The 17,229-nt window shown below is 47.4% G+C and overlaps 1 protein-coding gene across 6 annotated transcripts; it reads right to left on the reverse strand.

The window, feature by feature from the left end:
* Nucleotides 1-4,819: 4,819 nt before the first annotated feature.
* LOC100011747 (structural maintenance of chromosomes protein 6) lies at nt 4,820-14,921 on the reverse strand. 6 transcript variants are annotated; one of them, XM_007505973.3, is made up of 3 exons: nt 9,446-14,778; nt 7,129-7,301; nt 4,820-6,942 (listed from the first exon to the last, which is right to left on the reverse strand). In XM_007505973.3, the coding sequence occupies exon 1, from the start codon at nt 13,661-13,663 to the stop codon at nt 10,403-10,405; it is 3,261 nt and encodes a 1,086-aa protein (XP_007506035.1). In that variant the 5' UTR covers nt 13,664-14,778; the 3' UTR covers nt 4,820-6,942; nt 7,129-7,301; nt 9,446-10,402. The 6 variants fall into 6 exon arrangements, with proteins under 6 accessions (XP_007506035.1, XP_007506034.1, XP_056665343.1 ...); XM_007505972.3 differs by having other exon boundaries at nt 7,024-7,301; XM_056809365.1 differs by having other exon boundaries at nt 7,129-7,304.
* Nucleotides 14,922-17,229: the final 2,308 nt, after the last annotated feature.

Raw genomic sequence — 17,229 nt, forward strand, 5'->3', positions numbered from 1 at the left:
ACTTGGGGCCTCTGGTCTCTAGGTCTGGCTCTTGAACCACTGAGTCACCTTGCTGCCCCCTAAAGTTTCCAATTTCAACACACACACACCAATTGAAAAGATTATTTTTAAATCGGACAGTACTTAACTTTAGTTTCTAAGACTCCCTGAGTGTCTAATTGGATCTCCAATCAAACTCAATTGCTCTTTGGGGGGTTTTCCCCAATTCCCATGCCATTTCCTTCCCTTTCCCCTCTTTCTGGAAATCAGGAAAGGGTTAATAATAGCCAGGCAGAGTCCAAGTGCCAAATCTGGTTTTTTCCCTCTGATAACTCTCCCAAACCTCCTCTCTCTAATCAGTGAGATGACCCTCATCTCCTAGCAGTTACCCATCAACCTGCCATTCAAGGGCTGAGGGGGTAGAGAATACTCTGAGGGCCCTGATGCAAATTTTAAAGAAATGGAAAGCCAATTACTTGGTAGCGGTTATAAAACATTCATAAATGGGCCTATTTAAACCACAATATAGGTCCGAGGGGGAAAGATTCCTCCTCTGGCCTTGTACATTCCTGAGTCTGGCCATGGTTCAGGAATATTAAAGGGAAGGAGAGAATCTTCCTGCAAACTTCCAGAAATTCACATCCGGTAATAAGGCGCAGAGAGATACATGGGTGGCAAAGAAACTCTGTGGACCCAATTACTAGCTTTGAGACACGAACCCAGACGGCCGCCTGACAGCTATGAGATAGAGGCGCCATTATTAGAACTGGCTTCTCCTCACCTGCCTTGCTCGAACTCTCCAGAGGCCACACTGCCTTTCCCAATACAGACATGTATACCCAGTCTGGGAAATGATTACCCTTTTACAACTATACCTGTCTGGTTTCTCGCGTCATCCGATCTGACCTTTCTCTCCTACCTCCTACGTGCTTTTTTACCAATTATTTCTCAAATAATCTTCACAGAGTTTTTCCTCCTCTGCCTCTCTCCTGGAAGGGAGGGAAGGAGGGAGAGAAAGAGAAACTCCCCCTTTTCTTTATCCTGTGATACAGAGGGCAATTGCTGGGGGGGGTTTAACCCCTACCTTCTATCTTAAAATAAATAGTGTGGGGGGCAGCTGGGGGCTCAGTGGGCAGAGAACCAGGCCTAGAGACAGGAGGTCCTGGGTTCCAATCTGACCTCAGCCACTTCCTAGCTGTGTGACCCTGGGCAAGTCACTGAACCCCCATGGCCCAGCCCTTACTGCTCTTCTGCCTTGGAACCTGTACACACTAGCGATTCTAAGGCAGAACATGAGGGTTTTTTAAATCTGCCTTAGGCAATGGGGGTTAAATGACTTTTCCTATGGCTAGCAAGCAAGATCTGAAATGGAGACCCCAAGGAATTTGCCACTCTCCTGGAGTCTGTTCTTTGAAGAAGCCAAGTGGAAGATGACAGTTGTCCGGGTGCCAGTCAACTGGAGTCTCCAGAGGGAAAAGAGCCCTTGATGCTTTTGGCCCCAACTGCACATCTGTGCATGGGCCAGCACTCCTGGGATCTTGTGGCCTTGCTCTCAGTGCACTCAGAGAACTGAATTCGTTAAATAAGTAAGCAGCTTTGCTCCAGAGAAAGGAGCATCAGAAGCCTGCTTCAGATCCATGTAAGCAATTACGTGCAGGAAGGAGGCCCAGAGTCCTCCTGGGCCTACTGGAAGGAGAGGGAAAAGAAGTAGGACCAGGGCTCCTGAGTTCTCTGTCCTCTTCACAGTGCCCAGACAAGAGGAGACCCAAAGATTTCTGCTTCCTCTGTGGCTGCCAGTTTAAGACTCTTCGTGGCCTGGCCCTCTGTTGACATTGTTCCAATACATTTGAATTGATGATGTTATGAAATGAGAGGAGGCCCTCCGGGTTCTTTGGGTACTCTCAGGGAAAGCCCTTGGCTGGCCTCAGGAATAGCCACTATCTTGAATTAGCCAAAGAGGGGGTAGGGTCAAACGGAGCAGCAGAGACAAGCGATGGAAGGAGTAGAGGCAGAAAGCACTGTGGGGACTGGAAAATGGGATGACTGGGGACAGCTGGGTGGCTCAGTAGATTGAGAGCCAGGCCTGGAGATGGGGAGGTTTCTAAGATGGAGGCTATGGGTTTAGGGGTGGCCAAGGCAGACAGTATCACTTACATACCCAAGAGTTATCGTTGGGAGGACTCAAGAAAAAAGCGGATGGGGAAAAGGAATTAGAGATCTCGTTTCAATAGGGTTTTTCGGGGGGAGGGGGAAGAAAGACCAGTTCCTCTGTGTGCCACCTTGGGGTTAGTTCAGTAACACCCCAATTGTTTTAAAGTTATTTGTAAAACTTCCAAATTACATTTCATGTGTCTAGAACTGTGGAGGCCTAGAACTGACATATCGTGAATTTACACATCCTGGCACCCTCATGGCTCGTGCCAATTCAGCCCCTATCAGCAGGATGTCGATTTTGATCGATATATGGTACCGCTAGTAGATTCTGTTGCTCTGATTTATGGGATGCTTTGTACCCGACTTCCAGGCTCCCCTTCGGCATCTTCCTTCCTTTACACCAACTATTTCATAAATTTACTTAGACACAATTTTAACAAGGCTGAGATAAAAGTTTTCATGTCTGCTGGTCCAAGTCATGCCCTCTGCAGTCTCCCACGCAACGATCCACCTCCCTCTGTGTCTCTCTGAGTTTCCCACACCTAGAAAGAACAATCCCTCCTCACTTCTATCTCTCGCTGTCCTTGGCTTCCTTGAAGCTACAGCGCAAGCCCCACTTTCTCTCCTGGACCCTTCGACTGCTGCTGCCTTCCCATCACCACCAGCAGAAGTGACATGCTTTCTTTGGGTCTCATCCATGCATACTTGAGGATCCAGACTACTTTCTGGTCCACTTGTGGAGGTTCCACCCGATGCTGCTCTCTCGTGACTCTTCTCCCAGCCTTGGTTGGCTGAGTCACTGTCCTGGAGTGTGCACTGGCTTTCCAGGTGTGATACTTCTCCCTGCCTCCACCAGGCTCTGGTCCATTTACCTGAGCCCATCTCCCTGGCTTCCCGGGGGGCAACCCTTCCACCCTTTCTGGCCACCTCTTTGTACTAGTCTGACCAGGATGAGAGGACTTGTTTTTGTCTCTCTTCTGTTTTCTTCATCAGCCATCTTTCTAGGACTCCTTTGGAGATATTTCCTGTGCTTGACATTGTATGTGTGGACTTCTATCTGGTCACAATGCCAGTTCATCCACAGTAATCATTCTTGCTCTTTTTTTAAACTCTTACCTTATGTTTAGAGTCAATACTGTGTATTGGTTCCATGGCAGAAGAGTGGTAAGGGCTGGGTAATGGGGGCGAAGTGACTTGTCCAGGGTCACCCATCTGGGAAGTGTCTGAGACCAGATTTGAACCCAGGACCTCCTATCTCCAGGTCTGGCTATCTATCTACTGAGTCACCTCATCTTCCATCTTAGAATCAGTACTATATATCAGTTCCAAGGCAGAAAAGCAGTAAGGGCTAGGCAATGGGGGTGAAGTGACTCACCCAGGGTCACACAGCTGGGACATGTCTGAGGCCAAATTGGAACCCAGGACCTCCTAACTCTGGGTCTGGATTTTAATTCACTCAGCCACCAAGCTGCCTCCATGAGTAGTCTTTAAAAACACAGTTTAATACTTCCTAGCTGGGTGACCCTGGACAAGTCACTTAACGCCCTTGCCTAGTCCAACTTTGGTGAATCTTTTCCAGAGGGCAAATTCAAGCTGTCTTTGAACCCCCATATTACTGGAGAGAGCTGAGGGATGAAGTACTTGCTTTGGGTGGCTGGGCAGAGGGGTGGGAGATGCAAAAAATATCCTCAGATATTGGGAAGAGGGGAACAGAGCAGCTCCCTGAGTGCCAGCTCTGTACATGTGCCACATCTTCACCAACACTGGCCTAGCTCTTGTGGGTCTTCTGACGGTGGGTAAGGGTTTTAAAAAATACATTTTGGGGGCAGCTGGGTGGCTCAGTGGGCTGAGTCCTGAGTTCAAATACGACCTCAGACACTTTCCAGCTGTGTGATCCTGGGCAAGTCACTTCACCCCCATTGCCTAGCCCTTACTGCTCTTCTGCCTTGGAGCCAATACATAGTATTGATTCCAAGATGGAAGGGGAGGGTTTTTATTAAAAAATACATTTTACTGAGCCCTTTTTATTTTCTCATCACCTAAATATACTCCTATTGCCTTCTGCCTATTCCCTCCCAGAAAATCATCTCATATAATGACCGGGATGGGGGAAGGGGGCAATAAAACCCATTGATGCATCTTTTAAAAATCTGCAAACATATGTACCATTATTCCACTCCTGGGGACCTCGCACCTCTGCTAAGTGCTCCCAAGGGGATATGATTCCTGGCAAAGTCTGCTCCCTTCCCTCCTGGTGTGAGCTCTGAAAGCTCCTGACCCTGTTGGCTCGAACCTGGTTGGGAGTTTAAGGAGAATGCCTGGACTCAGTCCCTATTGACTGGCTACGAGGCACTAGGGGGTCACGGCTCCCCTTGGGTCTGGGACTCCCACCCCTGTGATCCCACTGCAGGCTAGAGCCATCATGACCACAGGGTCATTGTCTCCTCCTGGTCTCATCCCCATCCTGGAGACATGGCTGGGTAGCCTGTTGGTGACCTTCATCCCACCGTGCAGATCTCCCCACCCCAGTCTGACCCAGAACAGAGGAGTGGGTGACAGAGGTGCCCAGAGCCCCTGGCAGTGTCCCTTGCCCTGGTTTGGGGATCCCTTTCTGCCCCGCAGAATGCACAACCAATTTCCCATTCCCCACACTAGCGAGTGTAACAGTAACATGAATCAGACTTCCTTTTTGATGCTTAACAACAACCACTTTATTCAAGAACATGAAAACATCCGTTTATATCAACTGTTTTTTCATTGTTTTAAATTGTCAGTTCCAATTTCAATTCCTCCCTCTACTCCCTCCCCCACCCACTGAGACAAGAAATAAAATACCCATTACACATATAAAGTCATGCAAAACATATTTCCACATAAACCACATGGAAGAGGGGCAAGAAAAATAAAGTGAGAAAATCTGCTTCACTCTGCACTCAAGGGTTCCTCTGTTTTCTCTCTGTAAAAGTGGGGGCCATTTTCCTCAGTACATATCAGTCTTCCCAGGTTCTCCCCAAACATCCCTTCATCGCTTCTTATAACACAAAACCAAGTCGTTAGCAACCAAACTCGTTCAGACATTCCCTGATTGGGGGGCATCTCCTCGGTTTCAAAACAAAGTGCTCTCTGTTTTCAAAGCTCTAGGCCCTTGCTCTTTTTCTCCTTGGAGTACAGACCTAGTAGTGACTGCTGGGTCTAGGGGTGGGCAGTTTTAGAGCCTTTTGGGCAGTTCCGAACAATGTACCCATTTTCCCGTACCCCCTCCAGCAGCGCTCATCAGTTTTCTATTCTGTCCTGTCAGCTGGGCTGATGGGCATGAATCAGAATCGCTTTGACGGGCACTTCTGTGATCATTACTGATTGTGAGCATTTTTCTCCTGATCACTGCTAGCTTTGACTTCTGAAAATTACCTGTTCTTGTCCTTCGACTTAAATACAAACTGGGGAATAGCTTCTTTTTATAAATTGGGCTTGGTGCCCCTATATATCTGGGAAGTGAAATCTGATGCACATTTTCCTGATTTCCTCCTAATTTGCAAACCCTTTTTAATACAATCAAAATGATTTTATGTTCCATGATTCACTCTGTCTGGCTGACTCATGAACTCTTCCCTTATCCATAGGTCTGACACGTACCATTTTCCGTGGTCCCCATATAGCTTATTTATGTCTAAAGTGGGTTCTCCTTCGGAGCTTATCTGGGCGTATCGTGTGAGAACTTGGTTTCTACCTAGTTTCTGCTTTCCAGTTTCCCTTTTTTTTGTGGAATAATGACTTCTTGCCCCAATAACTTGGATCTTTGGGTTTAATGAACATTAGGTTTCTGTAGTTTATATTCACAATTAAACAATACAAACATTAACCCCATTAGGAACTAACCACCGAATCTGTTAACTATGAGTTATTAGCAAGTACGTCTCATAGCAGTCCTTGGAAACAAGGTCCCCTCTGTGCCCAGCCAGTAGTTGTGTTTCTTTTCAAGGTGACTGCTTGGCTGACTGGCAAATCTCCAAGTCAGTTGGCACTGTTCTCAACTGAGTGGGGTGAAGTGGGGGTTGGGGGAGGATGGGGGTGGGACTTGAGTCTCAAGTCTGGAGAACAGGGGTGCCAGGGTCAGTCTTAACCCAAGAGTAGGCTGAGGGCTATGGGCTCCAATGGTTTCTCAGAGTCCTAACTCTGACCAAATTTGTTTCATCTGACTGATATCTGAATCCATGAGATCCTTTACCCAAGTTTCCCACTGGTGGGTGGACTGTCCTATATGGGGGGTGTCACACATATTTATCAGTTGTTTACGAACACACACGTGTTGTTTACCAACCACGATATGCTTATCTTCACATTAAAAGAGAAGCTCTGAAAAACAAACATAAGAACACTTCATCACAAGTTGTAGGCTCGATGAAAAATGGAGTCAGTTATACGGATGAGTCTATTCTCACTATATCCACCCTCCGGCTGCTGGCTAGCCCTACAGCCATCTAGGAGAGTCAATGAAGAGTGTTATAATGATCATAAGTACAATCCAAAGAGTAATTGCAAACAATTGGCTATCACTTAGGGTCAGAATGTGTGGAACACACAAGTACCCTCATCACCCTTAGCATTAACACTTTAAAATGTCTATCCATTTGTCCCATGTTCTCTCATGCAGGATCTCTGCAAAGCAGGCCAGGAACCCGTATAAGAGAACATGTTACAGGGCTTCTTGATGATGTTCCACTCGAGCCGATGACGCCCTGCGATTCTTCATCCAATGGTCACTGCATTGTAGTTCCGTCGTTTGCCTTTCTTTAGGGCAGGCATGGCTACCTGTTGGTGATACGTGAGCAATCACCAGTGTATACTGATGAGGTTTTCTTATGTGTCTCTGGCAAGCCCAAAGGAACTAACCTCACGGTTTCCACTGGGGTGTCTAAAAGTAAGTGGCGTTCCCCACTGCCATATTGGCAATGGTTTTTATCTTTGTGCATCTCACTTGTCACGACTGGGACTTACAGGCACCACTGGATAACAAACAACCAAACAGAGGGTGAAGCCATTCTTGGTTGCAGGGGGCAGCGAGCAGGTACGGTGAGGCAAAACACAGGGCAGGGCATGTGAAGAGATGGTCGAGGAAGAGCAGGTGGAGTCACGAAGGCACTGATGATGAAATCACAGCACTTGCACATCTGCTAAAAGGAAAAAAGAGCTTGGTAAAACTTTGTATGGAATTTAGATTCAAGGGACCGAAAGCCACTTACTACCAGGTCCTTCTGGGACCCAGACTGTATTCCACTTCCATGCTCCAGTGGTCTTCACTAGAACTAGCTGCTGGTTTGGGGGCTCTTCACCACATTCTCTAGCTTCTTTTCCAAATCATGATTTGGAAATTTGAGATGGAAATAATTGGGGTTTGGGGGGGGGAGGGAAGGGAACTTCTTTTTTTATTTTTTAAAACCCTTATTTTCTGTCCTAGTATCAGTTCTAATACAGAAGAGTAACAAGGACTAGACAATCGAAGTTCAGTGACTAGCCTAGGGTCACACTGCTGGGAAATACCTGAGATCACATTTGAACCCAGGTCTCCCAACTCTAGGCCAAAAATGTAAACTCATCCATCAATCCATGACAAATTTTCCTAGACTTGTTATTCGACTGACTCACTGCTTTTCAAAAGACTGCTTTCTGAGGGGCAGTTAGGAGACTCAGTGGATTGAGAGCCAGGCCTAGAGAGGGGAGATCCTGGGTTCAAATCTGGCCACAAATATTTCCTAGCCGTGTGACCCTGGTCAAGTCACTTAACCCCCATTGCCTAGCCCTTACCAGTCTTCTGCTTTGGAACCAATACATTGTAGTGATTCTAAGATGGAAGGTAAGAGTTTAAGTAAATAAATACAAATACACAGGGTAACCCTGGGCAAGTCATTTAAATAAGGGTTTAAATAAATAAAATATACTGTGGGACCCCAGTCAAGTCATTCAATTACCACTGCCTAGCTTTTGACCACTCCTCTGCCTTAGAACCAATCCACAGTATTGGTTCTGAGACAGAAGGTAAGGGAGTAAATATGTATGTAGATGCACACATACAGTGTGTGACCCTGGGCAAGTCACCTAACCCCCATTACCTAACTCTGCCTTAGAACCAATCTACAGTAATGATTCTAAGATGGAAGGTAAGAGTTTAAATGTATATGTGTATATAAACACACACTGTATGACCCTGAGCAAGTCACCTAACCCCTACTGTACAGTACTTACCATTCTTCTTCCTTAGAACCAATCCACATTATTCCTTCTAAGATGGAAGGTAAAGATTTAAATAAACAGACACATACAAACACACACACACACACACACATGCTGTGTTGACCCTGGGCAAGTCTTGATTCTAAGTTGGAAGGTAAGAGTTTAAATATATATGTGTATATAAACACACACTTTGTGAGCCTGGGAAAGTCACTTCACCCCCATTGCCTAGCTCTTACCACCCTGCCTTAGAACCAATACATAGTATTGATCCTAAGATGGAAGGAAAGGGTTTAAAAAAAGGCAAATGGGTCAAAGTAGTGATATGTCTTGGATAAGACCTTTTCCTATGTAAGCCTCAGTTTATCAGCAATCTACTATTTGGTGGGAATGGGGGTTCCAAAAGGAGATTTCCTGCTTGAGAGCCATCGTCCTCTGATAGCTCAGGGGGCACGTCAGTGATGTGGGTTGTTATCTTCTCATGAAAATGGTTCATTCTTGTTTCCTCTACACTGGCTATACTGGGTTCAAGCCATTTCCACTTCAGCCCTGAGTGGTAACAGTTCCAGTATTTCTGTTGGGGGAGGTTTGGGCCCATTCGTTCCTTTTGCTATCATGTCTACATGTGGAATATGGTTTCCCTGGAACCCAAACGATTTGATTGGTTTCTGTGCCTCCCTTTTCTCTTTCTGAGGGCTGAAAAGCTAAATATTTTCTTCTGCTGGCTGAGGAATGGCTACTCCCTCTGAAGATCAAGTCATCATCACTAAGAATTTGAAAATCAGGGGCCATTTGGGGGGGCAACTGCCCATCCCCAGGGAGCTTGTGCTGATCAGGCCGACCAACTAATGTCATCTGTACAATGCTGTCCAAGGCAGGAGCCTGGGCCCACTTTTTGTCTTTTCTGTATCGATTGGGCAACAGCATATATTTTTTACCTCTCAACAATTCTTAGTTCCCCAGGCCACTGAAACAAGCAGTGGGGGACCAGATTGGGTCCACAGGGCCACAGAACGCTAACTCCTGGCTTCTATTACCTCTTAGACAAAACAAGTCTTAACCCCACTGGGAACAAGCCACTTACCTGATTTCCAGGGCTTGCCAGCAGGTATGTCTCAAACTGGTATTCAATGAAAAAGTTCCTTCTCTCTGCCCAACTGGAAGTCGGCTGCCTCCCAGCATGGTGGTCAGCTGGCCAGTCTGCAAATCCCTGTCAGTCAATCAGCAGTGTCTTCAAGGAAACATGATGTGGGTGCTTGAGTCTCAAGGGTGGGGAACAGAGAAGCCAGGCTCAGTCTTGACCCAAGAGCAGGGTGAAGATTGTGGGCTTCTCAGAAGTCTAGCTGTGGACCATTAGCTGGTTTTACCCAAGTTTGGATCGTGGCTGGGGAACTAAATTGTTTGCCAACTAATTTCATTTGTACCTGGTGACAAAAGCTAATGGTGAGGTCACTTGTCAAATTTTTCCATTGGTGGGTTGTCATATATGGGCTTTCCATACTTTGTCAGATGTTTATGAACAGTGTTTACAACATATACGACACAGAAGCTTCTCTTAATATTGAAAACAAGTTAGGAAAAACAAACATCGAAATACTTAAGCACAAAACAGTGGCTGAATTTAAAAGGGCAGCAAACTTATTTTCACCCCACCTGATGTTTCCTGCCCAGGTGCCCAGGCTTGGCTCTTTAAGTCCCTGGGGGCTATAATGCCCCCAAGCCAAGTCCCCATCCCCAGTGTCCACAAAGGTCTCTGTCTCTCTTCTCCTTCAGCTGCCAGGCACTGGTGCCTTTTTCTTGGATTTTCAGGTCCGAATTTTGTCTGGTATTTCTAGATCTTGGTGGAGGAGGGCTGGTGGGGGTGTTATGTTGTACTTCCTGCCACTTTACCATCTTGAACCTGCCACTCTGAAGTACTTTTAATTATTACATTTTTTTCCAAAGTAGGGAGATTTTGCACACTGTACTGTAGACATTTTGAGAAATAAAAAATATAAAACACCACAACGAGCAGACAACACAATCACATTAAATTAAAAGTTCAGGCTGCTTCTTTGTCTTCTACTTCTGGACGGACCTCTTGGAGAGGCAGGATTTCCTCGTCTTTGTTAAGGTCTGGCATCTGGAATATTTCAATTATTGGGCTTGGAAGAAGAGACCTCATGAACTGAGGAGTGAGCAGGATGAACTGGTGGTGATTCTGGGTACTTGCTATCCTAAGGATCATTTCCATGGCAAGTTTTCTTCTGTCCCAATCCATGTAGACGTCGATTGCATCCAGGCATCTGAAGGGTGATTTTGTGACTGACCACAGAGTAAGAATAAAGATAAAATTTGAAAAAGACTGCCTATCTCCAGGTAAACATCCCAAGTCACTGGACGTAGCATCCGAAGGCTGAACTGTCATGGCGAGAGTCTCATTCTTGTGATCGAAGCGCATCTCCCCACAGAAGGACCACTGAGCAACCAAGCTGTCAAAGTACAACTTGCACTGTAAAGAAAGATTCCTTCTACCCCTCTGGTATGTTTCATATCTCTGTGTTGATACTTTATCCAGTGTTTTAATGAGCTTCTTCAAATTTTTCACTTTGCCATCAAGATCCAGATATCTTTCTTTTGCTTCTTGATACTGCCTCATCACGTCTTCCCGGTTTCTGTGAGTGTAGTTTTCTGATTGTATGCGCTCTTTCAATGCATTAATTTCCCTGCTGAGAACAGAGGCACTTTTTGTAACTATTTTACGCTCAGGGCAGATATATATGGCCTGAGCAGTTTCCCTCTCAAGTTCTCTCTCTTTCATGGCCATCTCTTCCTTTTTCACTTGAAGAGAATCCAGGTGTTCCTTAAGCCTACAGTCATAATGTAGCATGGACTGGTGTTTGGCTTCCACTTCTAAAACAGTCTGGTTTTGTTCTTCAATAAGGGATTCCATTAATTCTGAAACTTGATTACATCTCAATGTCAATTCTTCAAATCTCTCTTCAGCTTCCAGCTTCGGTTTCCTTAAACTCTCCAAGTCTTGGTTTCGAGCTTTCAATTTTTCCCGAACTCGTTTTAACTCTTCGTTATACTCTTGGGCTTCATCTTCCAGAACTGAGAGACTTATTGCCCGACTATCTTCTTCATCCTCAAGGTCTCTTATTTCTTTAGTGATGTTTATGACATTAATCTTGATTTCTTTTAAATGTCGATAATGACTGTCAATGGTTTCTCGATTCTCTCTGACATCCTTTTCAAGGGAACGCACTTGTTCCTGAAATGCAGACAACCGTGCCATTCTATTTTCCATATCTTTCTCCAGATTATGTATTTCCATGTCCATGTCACCTAAGTAAGTAGGCCTTGATTCTTCACATGAGTAATAGCGTCCCTGAAATACTTCGTCACCACAGGCAGTTAAAACCTTGGTACAGTTCTTGGGGGGCCCATGAGGAAGCACCATTTTACGAGCCATGGCATTATTTTTAATGAGCAGCACCGACTCTATGCCTGTCATGTCAATCAAAGAATTGGTCACCACTGCATCGTTTATTTCTAAAGCCGTGAGAGCTGTTGGAAATTCTGGGTGATAAGGGGCTCTGTCTGTTACATCGTACAACTCACAGTCAAATGCTGACACGATTATCTGTGGTCGTTTACAGCCCAATGGATAAAACCTTTTTATCAGCTCCTGAAGGATTTGTGCATCATTGGGGTTGTCACAAAAAAAGGAAAAAAGAAGGCCCTTTAAGCAGCACTCAATAGCCAAAGCATATTCAGGGTCTCGGAGACGAAGGTAAGCTCCCAGTGGACCTATTGGTTTGTAAGTGAATTGCCCTTGTCTATGGGCATCTTCTAATGCTTCAATAAGGGCAGGCATCTGGTGTCCAAACAGTTTTAGTGGCTGATTTTTACAGTCTTTCAATCGGTTGAGCTGGCACTGGTCATCGTCTAGCAGCTCCTGCACATACACAACATCTTCCCTAACTCGAGAATGCTCTTTATCATCTCTTTCTATGGCCTGATGAAGATGCTTTATCTCCTCAACAAGTGAATCCTCCTGATCCTTAAAGTTCCTGATCTTTTCCTTCAACGTGGAAATTTTCTCCTGTTTTTCTAGCTCGGCCATTTCCACAGCTGATTTCAGGATTTCAAGTTTGCTTTGATGCTGTCCTGCAACTTTTTCAATTTCACTGTATTCATTTAGGGCAGAAGTATAGAAAGCCAACGCCAGACTATAGGCCCTGTCTGTTCTTATTGTATCCTCTTTTGCTTGAATGCACTGGGGCCCTATGATGGAGGCTTCCTCACTTAACTTTTGTATATTCTCATGGATGGCCGTGTACCTCTTTAAGGCTTCATTAAATATGATCTTTGAGGCCTCCAGTTCCTGATTTAGTATGATAGTACACTGGTCTCCAATATTTATGTTACTTATCATATCATCAAGCTGTCTTTCAGTTTCACTGACCACTGCCCAAGTCATCTCCAGTTTCATGTCCTCTAACGTCTTCCCCAGGGTAACCATCGTCTGAAAATGCTCTTCTATCTCTACCCCCTGACGCTTGAGATCCTCAAGCTGCTCCTCGCCTTGTTCTATCTGATGCTGGCTTCTGGCCTTTCTCTCCAAAATTTCTGAGTACTCTTCTCTCATCTGTTCAAGCTCTGTAGCTTTCAGGAAGAAACTGTATCTTTCCCCTTCATTTCTGGTCCGCAACAACTGCCTCCCCATCTCTTGGGGTAAAATGGACACTGGGTTATCTACTCGGATCTTAAAATGCTCAAGAATGGCAGTGAGCTCTGCTTTCTTATTGGAAACCACGTTCCCGGTACAGTCTTTGAGTTGGTAACTCGCATAGCCATCCCCATTGATGTGCTGGTGCACGGTGATTAACTCCCCATAAACCTCTGGTTTAAAGGCATCTATGCCTTTGTTCTTTAAGGTGATTGAGATGTTGGCTGAGGACTCCCCATCTTTCACAAACTCTTTCAAAGACGTCCCTAATGATTTTCCACCAAGCCCCACCACGAGAGCTGTTAACAATGTACTCTTCCCACTGTATCCCACCACAAAATTGACACTGGGTCCAAATTTCACAGGCCCCAGCGAGGCATGGCACATAAAGTTCTCCAGCTGGATACTTTCAATGATCCCATATTCCCCCGTGGGCTCCTGGGAACTAACAATGCTCGGAAGACCCCCAGCACCCTGAGAGGTCCCCTCAATGGGGTCAAAGTCCAGGTCATCATCAGAGTCCCATCCAGGCCTTGCTCTTTTCTGATCTGTGGCCGGGGGGAAATCGTCCTCTTTTCTCTTAGACATTTTATTTCTCAGTAGGGACAGAGGAAAGCCGACGCAACCGACGCGGACACCCCCACCACCGCGACCACCGCGATCACAACAACGACCACCGAGTCAACTCAATTACTTGGTCCTCTCCCCTTCCCCCCAGGGCTGCGCCCAGATCGGACAGTACAGGCCCGACCCGACCCGACCCGACCCAGTCCAGTCCACGATCCACAAAGTCCGATGCTGACTTTGGCTATTCAGCCCTGGACGCTCTCAGCCCCTCCGAGCAGCCGCGGCCAACCCCAGCTTCCTTCTCTAGTCCGGCAGACACAGACAAGGCCAAGTCTGGCCCTTACCTCAGAGCCTGGCGACCGGCTCCAGGAGGCGACGCAGCCGCTTTGGGGGGGGGGGGGGGGGCCGGGGAGGCCCGACACGGGCAACGTTCAGCGGATGCGGCGGGCACCGGGAAGGCCCCAAATTGGCAAGGCCCTGAGCACCGGGCGGGCACGGATGGAGGGGCGGGGCGGGAAGCGCAAACGCCAAGCCCTAGCAGAGGCGGCTAGCACCCGAGAGTTCGAAAATGTCAAATGGCAAGTTCAGGGAGCCGGAGGGTACTGGGGAGGCCCGAAGACCCGCAAGGTTCAGAAAAAGGCGGCGGCTAGCCTGGGGGTCCGAAACTGGCCGGGCTCAGCAAGCCTAGCGGCCACAAGGGGGCAGGGGGGCGGGGAGGGGCGGGCAGCTTGCAGCAGGGGCAGCACGACACCAGCAAGGCCCAGGGAGACGGCGGCCACCTGGGAGGCCCGAAACTGGAACTGCCCCGCAGACAAAGAGGGCACGAGGGAGGGAGCTGGGGAGGGGGCCCGCGATCGCCAAGCCCCAACAGGGGCGGCGGCGGCGGTGGCGGCTGCAGCGGTCAGTGTCCGGGAGACTCCGACCTCCACTCGCGCCGCCACACAGACCCCCTCTTTCTCACCGGCACGCGAAGCTGCGACTCTGTCTCCCGCACCCGCTCCGGAGGCTGGATACTGTCACGGCTCAGTCTGAGACCACCAGCAGCAACAGGGCCAGACTCTAACGGGTTACAGTAGCAACTCCACTACAAGCCGCCGCCTCCTGCGCCTGCGCGAGGACTGGAGAAGAAGGGGGGGGGCCTGGCCAGTACTTTAGAGTACGCTTGCGCAGCAATCTCGAAGCCGCCGACCCCGCCCTCTGTGAATGAATGGCTATAGCATTCTTTCTGCGCCTGTGTGTGTGTGTGTGTGTGTGTGTGTGTGTGTGTGTGTGTGTGTGTGTGTGTGTGTGTGTGTCTCTCTCTCTCTCTCCCTCCCTCTCCCTCCCTCCCTCTCTCTCCCTCTCTCTCTCTCTCTCTCTCTCTCTCTCTCTCTCTCTCTCTCTCTCTCTCTCTCTCTCTCTCTCTCTCTCTCTCTCTCTCCCTCCCTCTCTCCCCCTCTCTCTCCCACCCTCTCTCCCTCACTCTCTCATTTTTTACTTTCTTGGTTTTTAAAGTAAAAAAAGGCAGAAATAAAAGTCTCCAGCCCAAAAGAGAACTATGTTCCTTAGTAACAAGTGGGTCTCCGGTAGATTCCTTGCCCCCACCCCCTCCTGGGACCAGACAGACAGACTGATTATGTTACTGCTAGGCAGGAAAGGAGGGGGAGAGACAGGAGAAGCGGGACAATGGCAGGCCCCTGCTGCCCTTATCCTCCTGCCCCCAGTAAGGGACTGCAGCTTGGGGTTGACATCACCACCCCGCCCCTATCTACTCTGCTTCCTCTATAACTTCAAAGAAACCCTCTGCCCCCTCCCCAACTCTTCTGCATGAGAAGAGAAGCGAGGGCCAGTTCCTCCAAAGTTGGATAACAGTTAAAGGCACAGTTCAGCTGAAAGCCCTAAATCCCAAGAAAAGGAAGGATCGTGCCCCCCCACCCCCACCCCCGTGAAGTCCCACTGCCTCATAGGGAGAACACTCCCTCTGCAGCTCCCTGCCTTCCTCCCTCCCTTTCCTTTTCTCCTTCCTAGCCCGGTCCAGAATTCATCTGCAGTTCTGAGCACAAATGATTTGGTCCCCTTCAGCTCTGACAATCGATCTCCACCCTCAGCTTAAATAAAACAGGACATGGGGGTGACACCCCCCCAACACACACACACAAACCCTCCTGTGACTTAGAAATGAAGGAAGGGACTGACAGTTGTCAAGCCTTGGGCCCCTAAACGGATCCAGGAGTCACCGAAGGACCTGGGATCGAGGGAAAATGGCTCTCCCCTCACCTCTCTCCCTGCTAAATGACCTCTGGAGTCTAGACAATAGCTCTAACATGTGAGGGGGTGTCTAAACCCCAGGCTCCACATTGCCCCTATTCCTTGAAACGCCTCAGAATCCCATCATTTTCTCCACTTGTCTCCAATGAGAACAGATGAAAAGGGTTTGGGAGACCAGACTGTATGGAAATTACTTGGGGAATCTTTGATTTGGTTTTATTATTTGGACTCAGGGCCATTCCTCCTGCTAATTTGTATCTAAAGGTCTGTTTTAGATACAAAAAGCTATCCCATGGGATATAAAAGCAAGGTAATTCAGTGGATCAAGAGCCAGGCCTAGAAACAGGAGGTTCTGGGTTCCTCAGCTGAGTGACCCTGGACACATCACTTAACCCTAATTGCCTAGCCCTTACCTTGGAACTGATACACAGTATAGATTCTAATATGGAAGAAAAGGATTTCAAAAAAGAAAGAACTTACTAGGGCCACCCCAACCTTCAGCAACCACCACCCTGATCAGGTGGCAGCCATCAATATTCAGGCAAGACCCTCCATGAGCAAAAAGAGTACTGCTTGCTAAAAACTCAGAGGGTGGTTAATATACACAGGCAGCTAGCTAGGTGGCACTGCAGAGGACAGAGTGCCAGGCCTGAAGTCAGGAAGACAGAAGTCAAATGTGACCTCAAACACTCACTAGCTGGCCCAATCACTTTACCCCCACACTAAGCCTCACTGCTCTTCTGCCCTGAACAGATACATAGTATTGATTCCAAGATAGAAAGTAGAAGTTTAAAAGAAAGTTTACTTAAAAGCCTTGAACCTTTCTTGGCTAAGAAGCCACAAGAAGGATCTGAACTGTCTCTGATTCCTTAATCGGGCTGTTTGTGAGCCCTCTAAATGGAGTTTAACGTTTACCTCAGTTTACATATAATTTCCTTGACAAGACTTGTTTCTTTGGGGACTGTATGAGATTATGATTCTGTTTGTTCAACTTGTAAAACGTTGAAGGAAGAATGGATCCATCTTCTTTTTTAACTTTGATGGCTTAAGAAGACTGTACAAGACTGCAATAAGTAAATGAATTCTTTCTCTGCCACTCCTTCCAAATTTTGCTTATATAAAACCTTGTTGGAATTCTCATGGTTGTTCGGGTTTTCTTTTTTTTTAAACCCTTCCCTTCCCTTCCCTCTTGGCTGCAAGGCAGAACAGTGGTCAGGGCTAGGCCATGGGGGTGAAGTGACTTGCCAGGGCCACACAGCTGGGAAGTGTCTGAGGCCACATTTGAACCCAGGACCTCCCTTCTCTAGGCCTGACTCTCAATCCACTGAGTCACCCAGCTG

This window comes from Monodelphis domestica, chromosome X (genome assembly GCF_027887165.1).
Source record: "Monodelphis domestica isolate mMonDom1 chromosome X, mMonDom1.pri, whole genome shotgun sequence".
NCBI classification, from domain to species: domain Eukaryota; kingdom Metazoa; phylum Chordata; class Mammalia; order Didelphimorphia; family Didelphidae; genus Monodelphis; species Monodelphis domestica.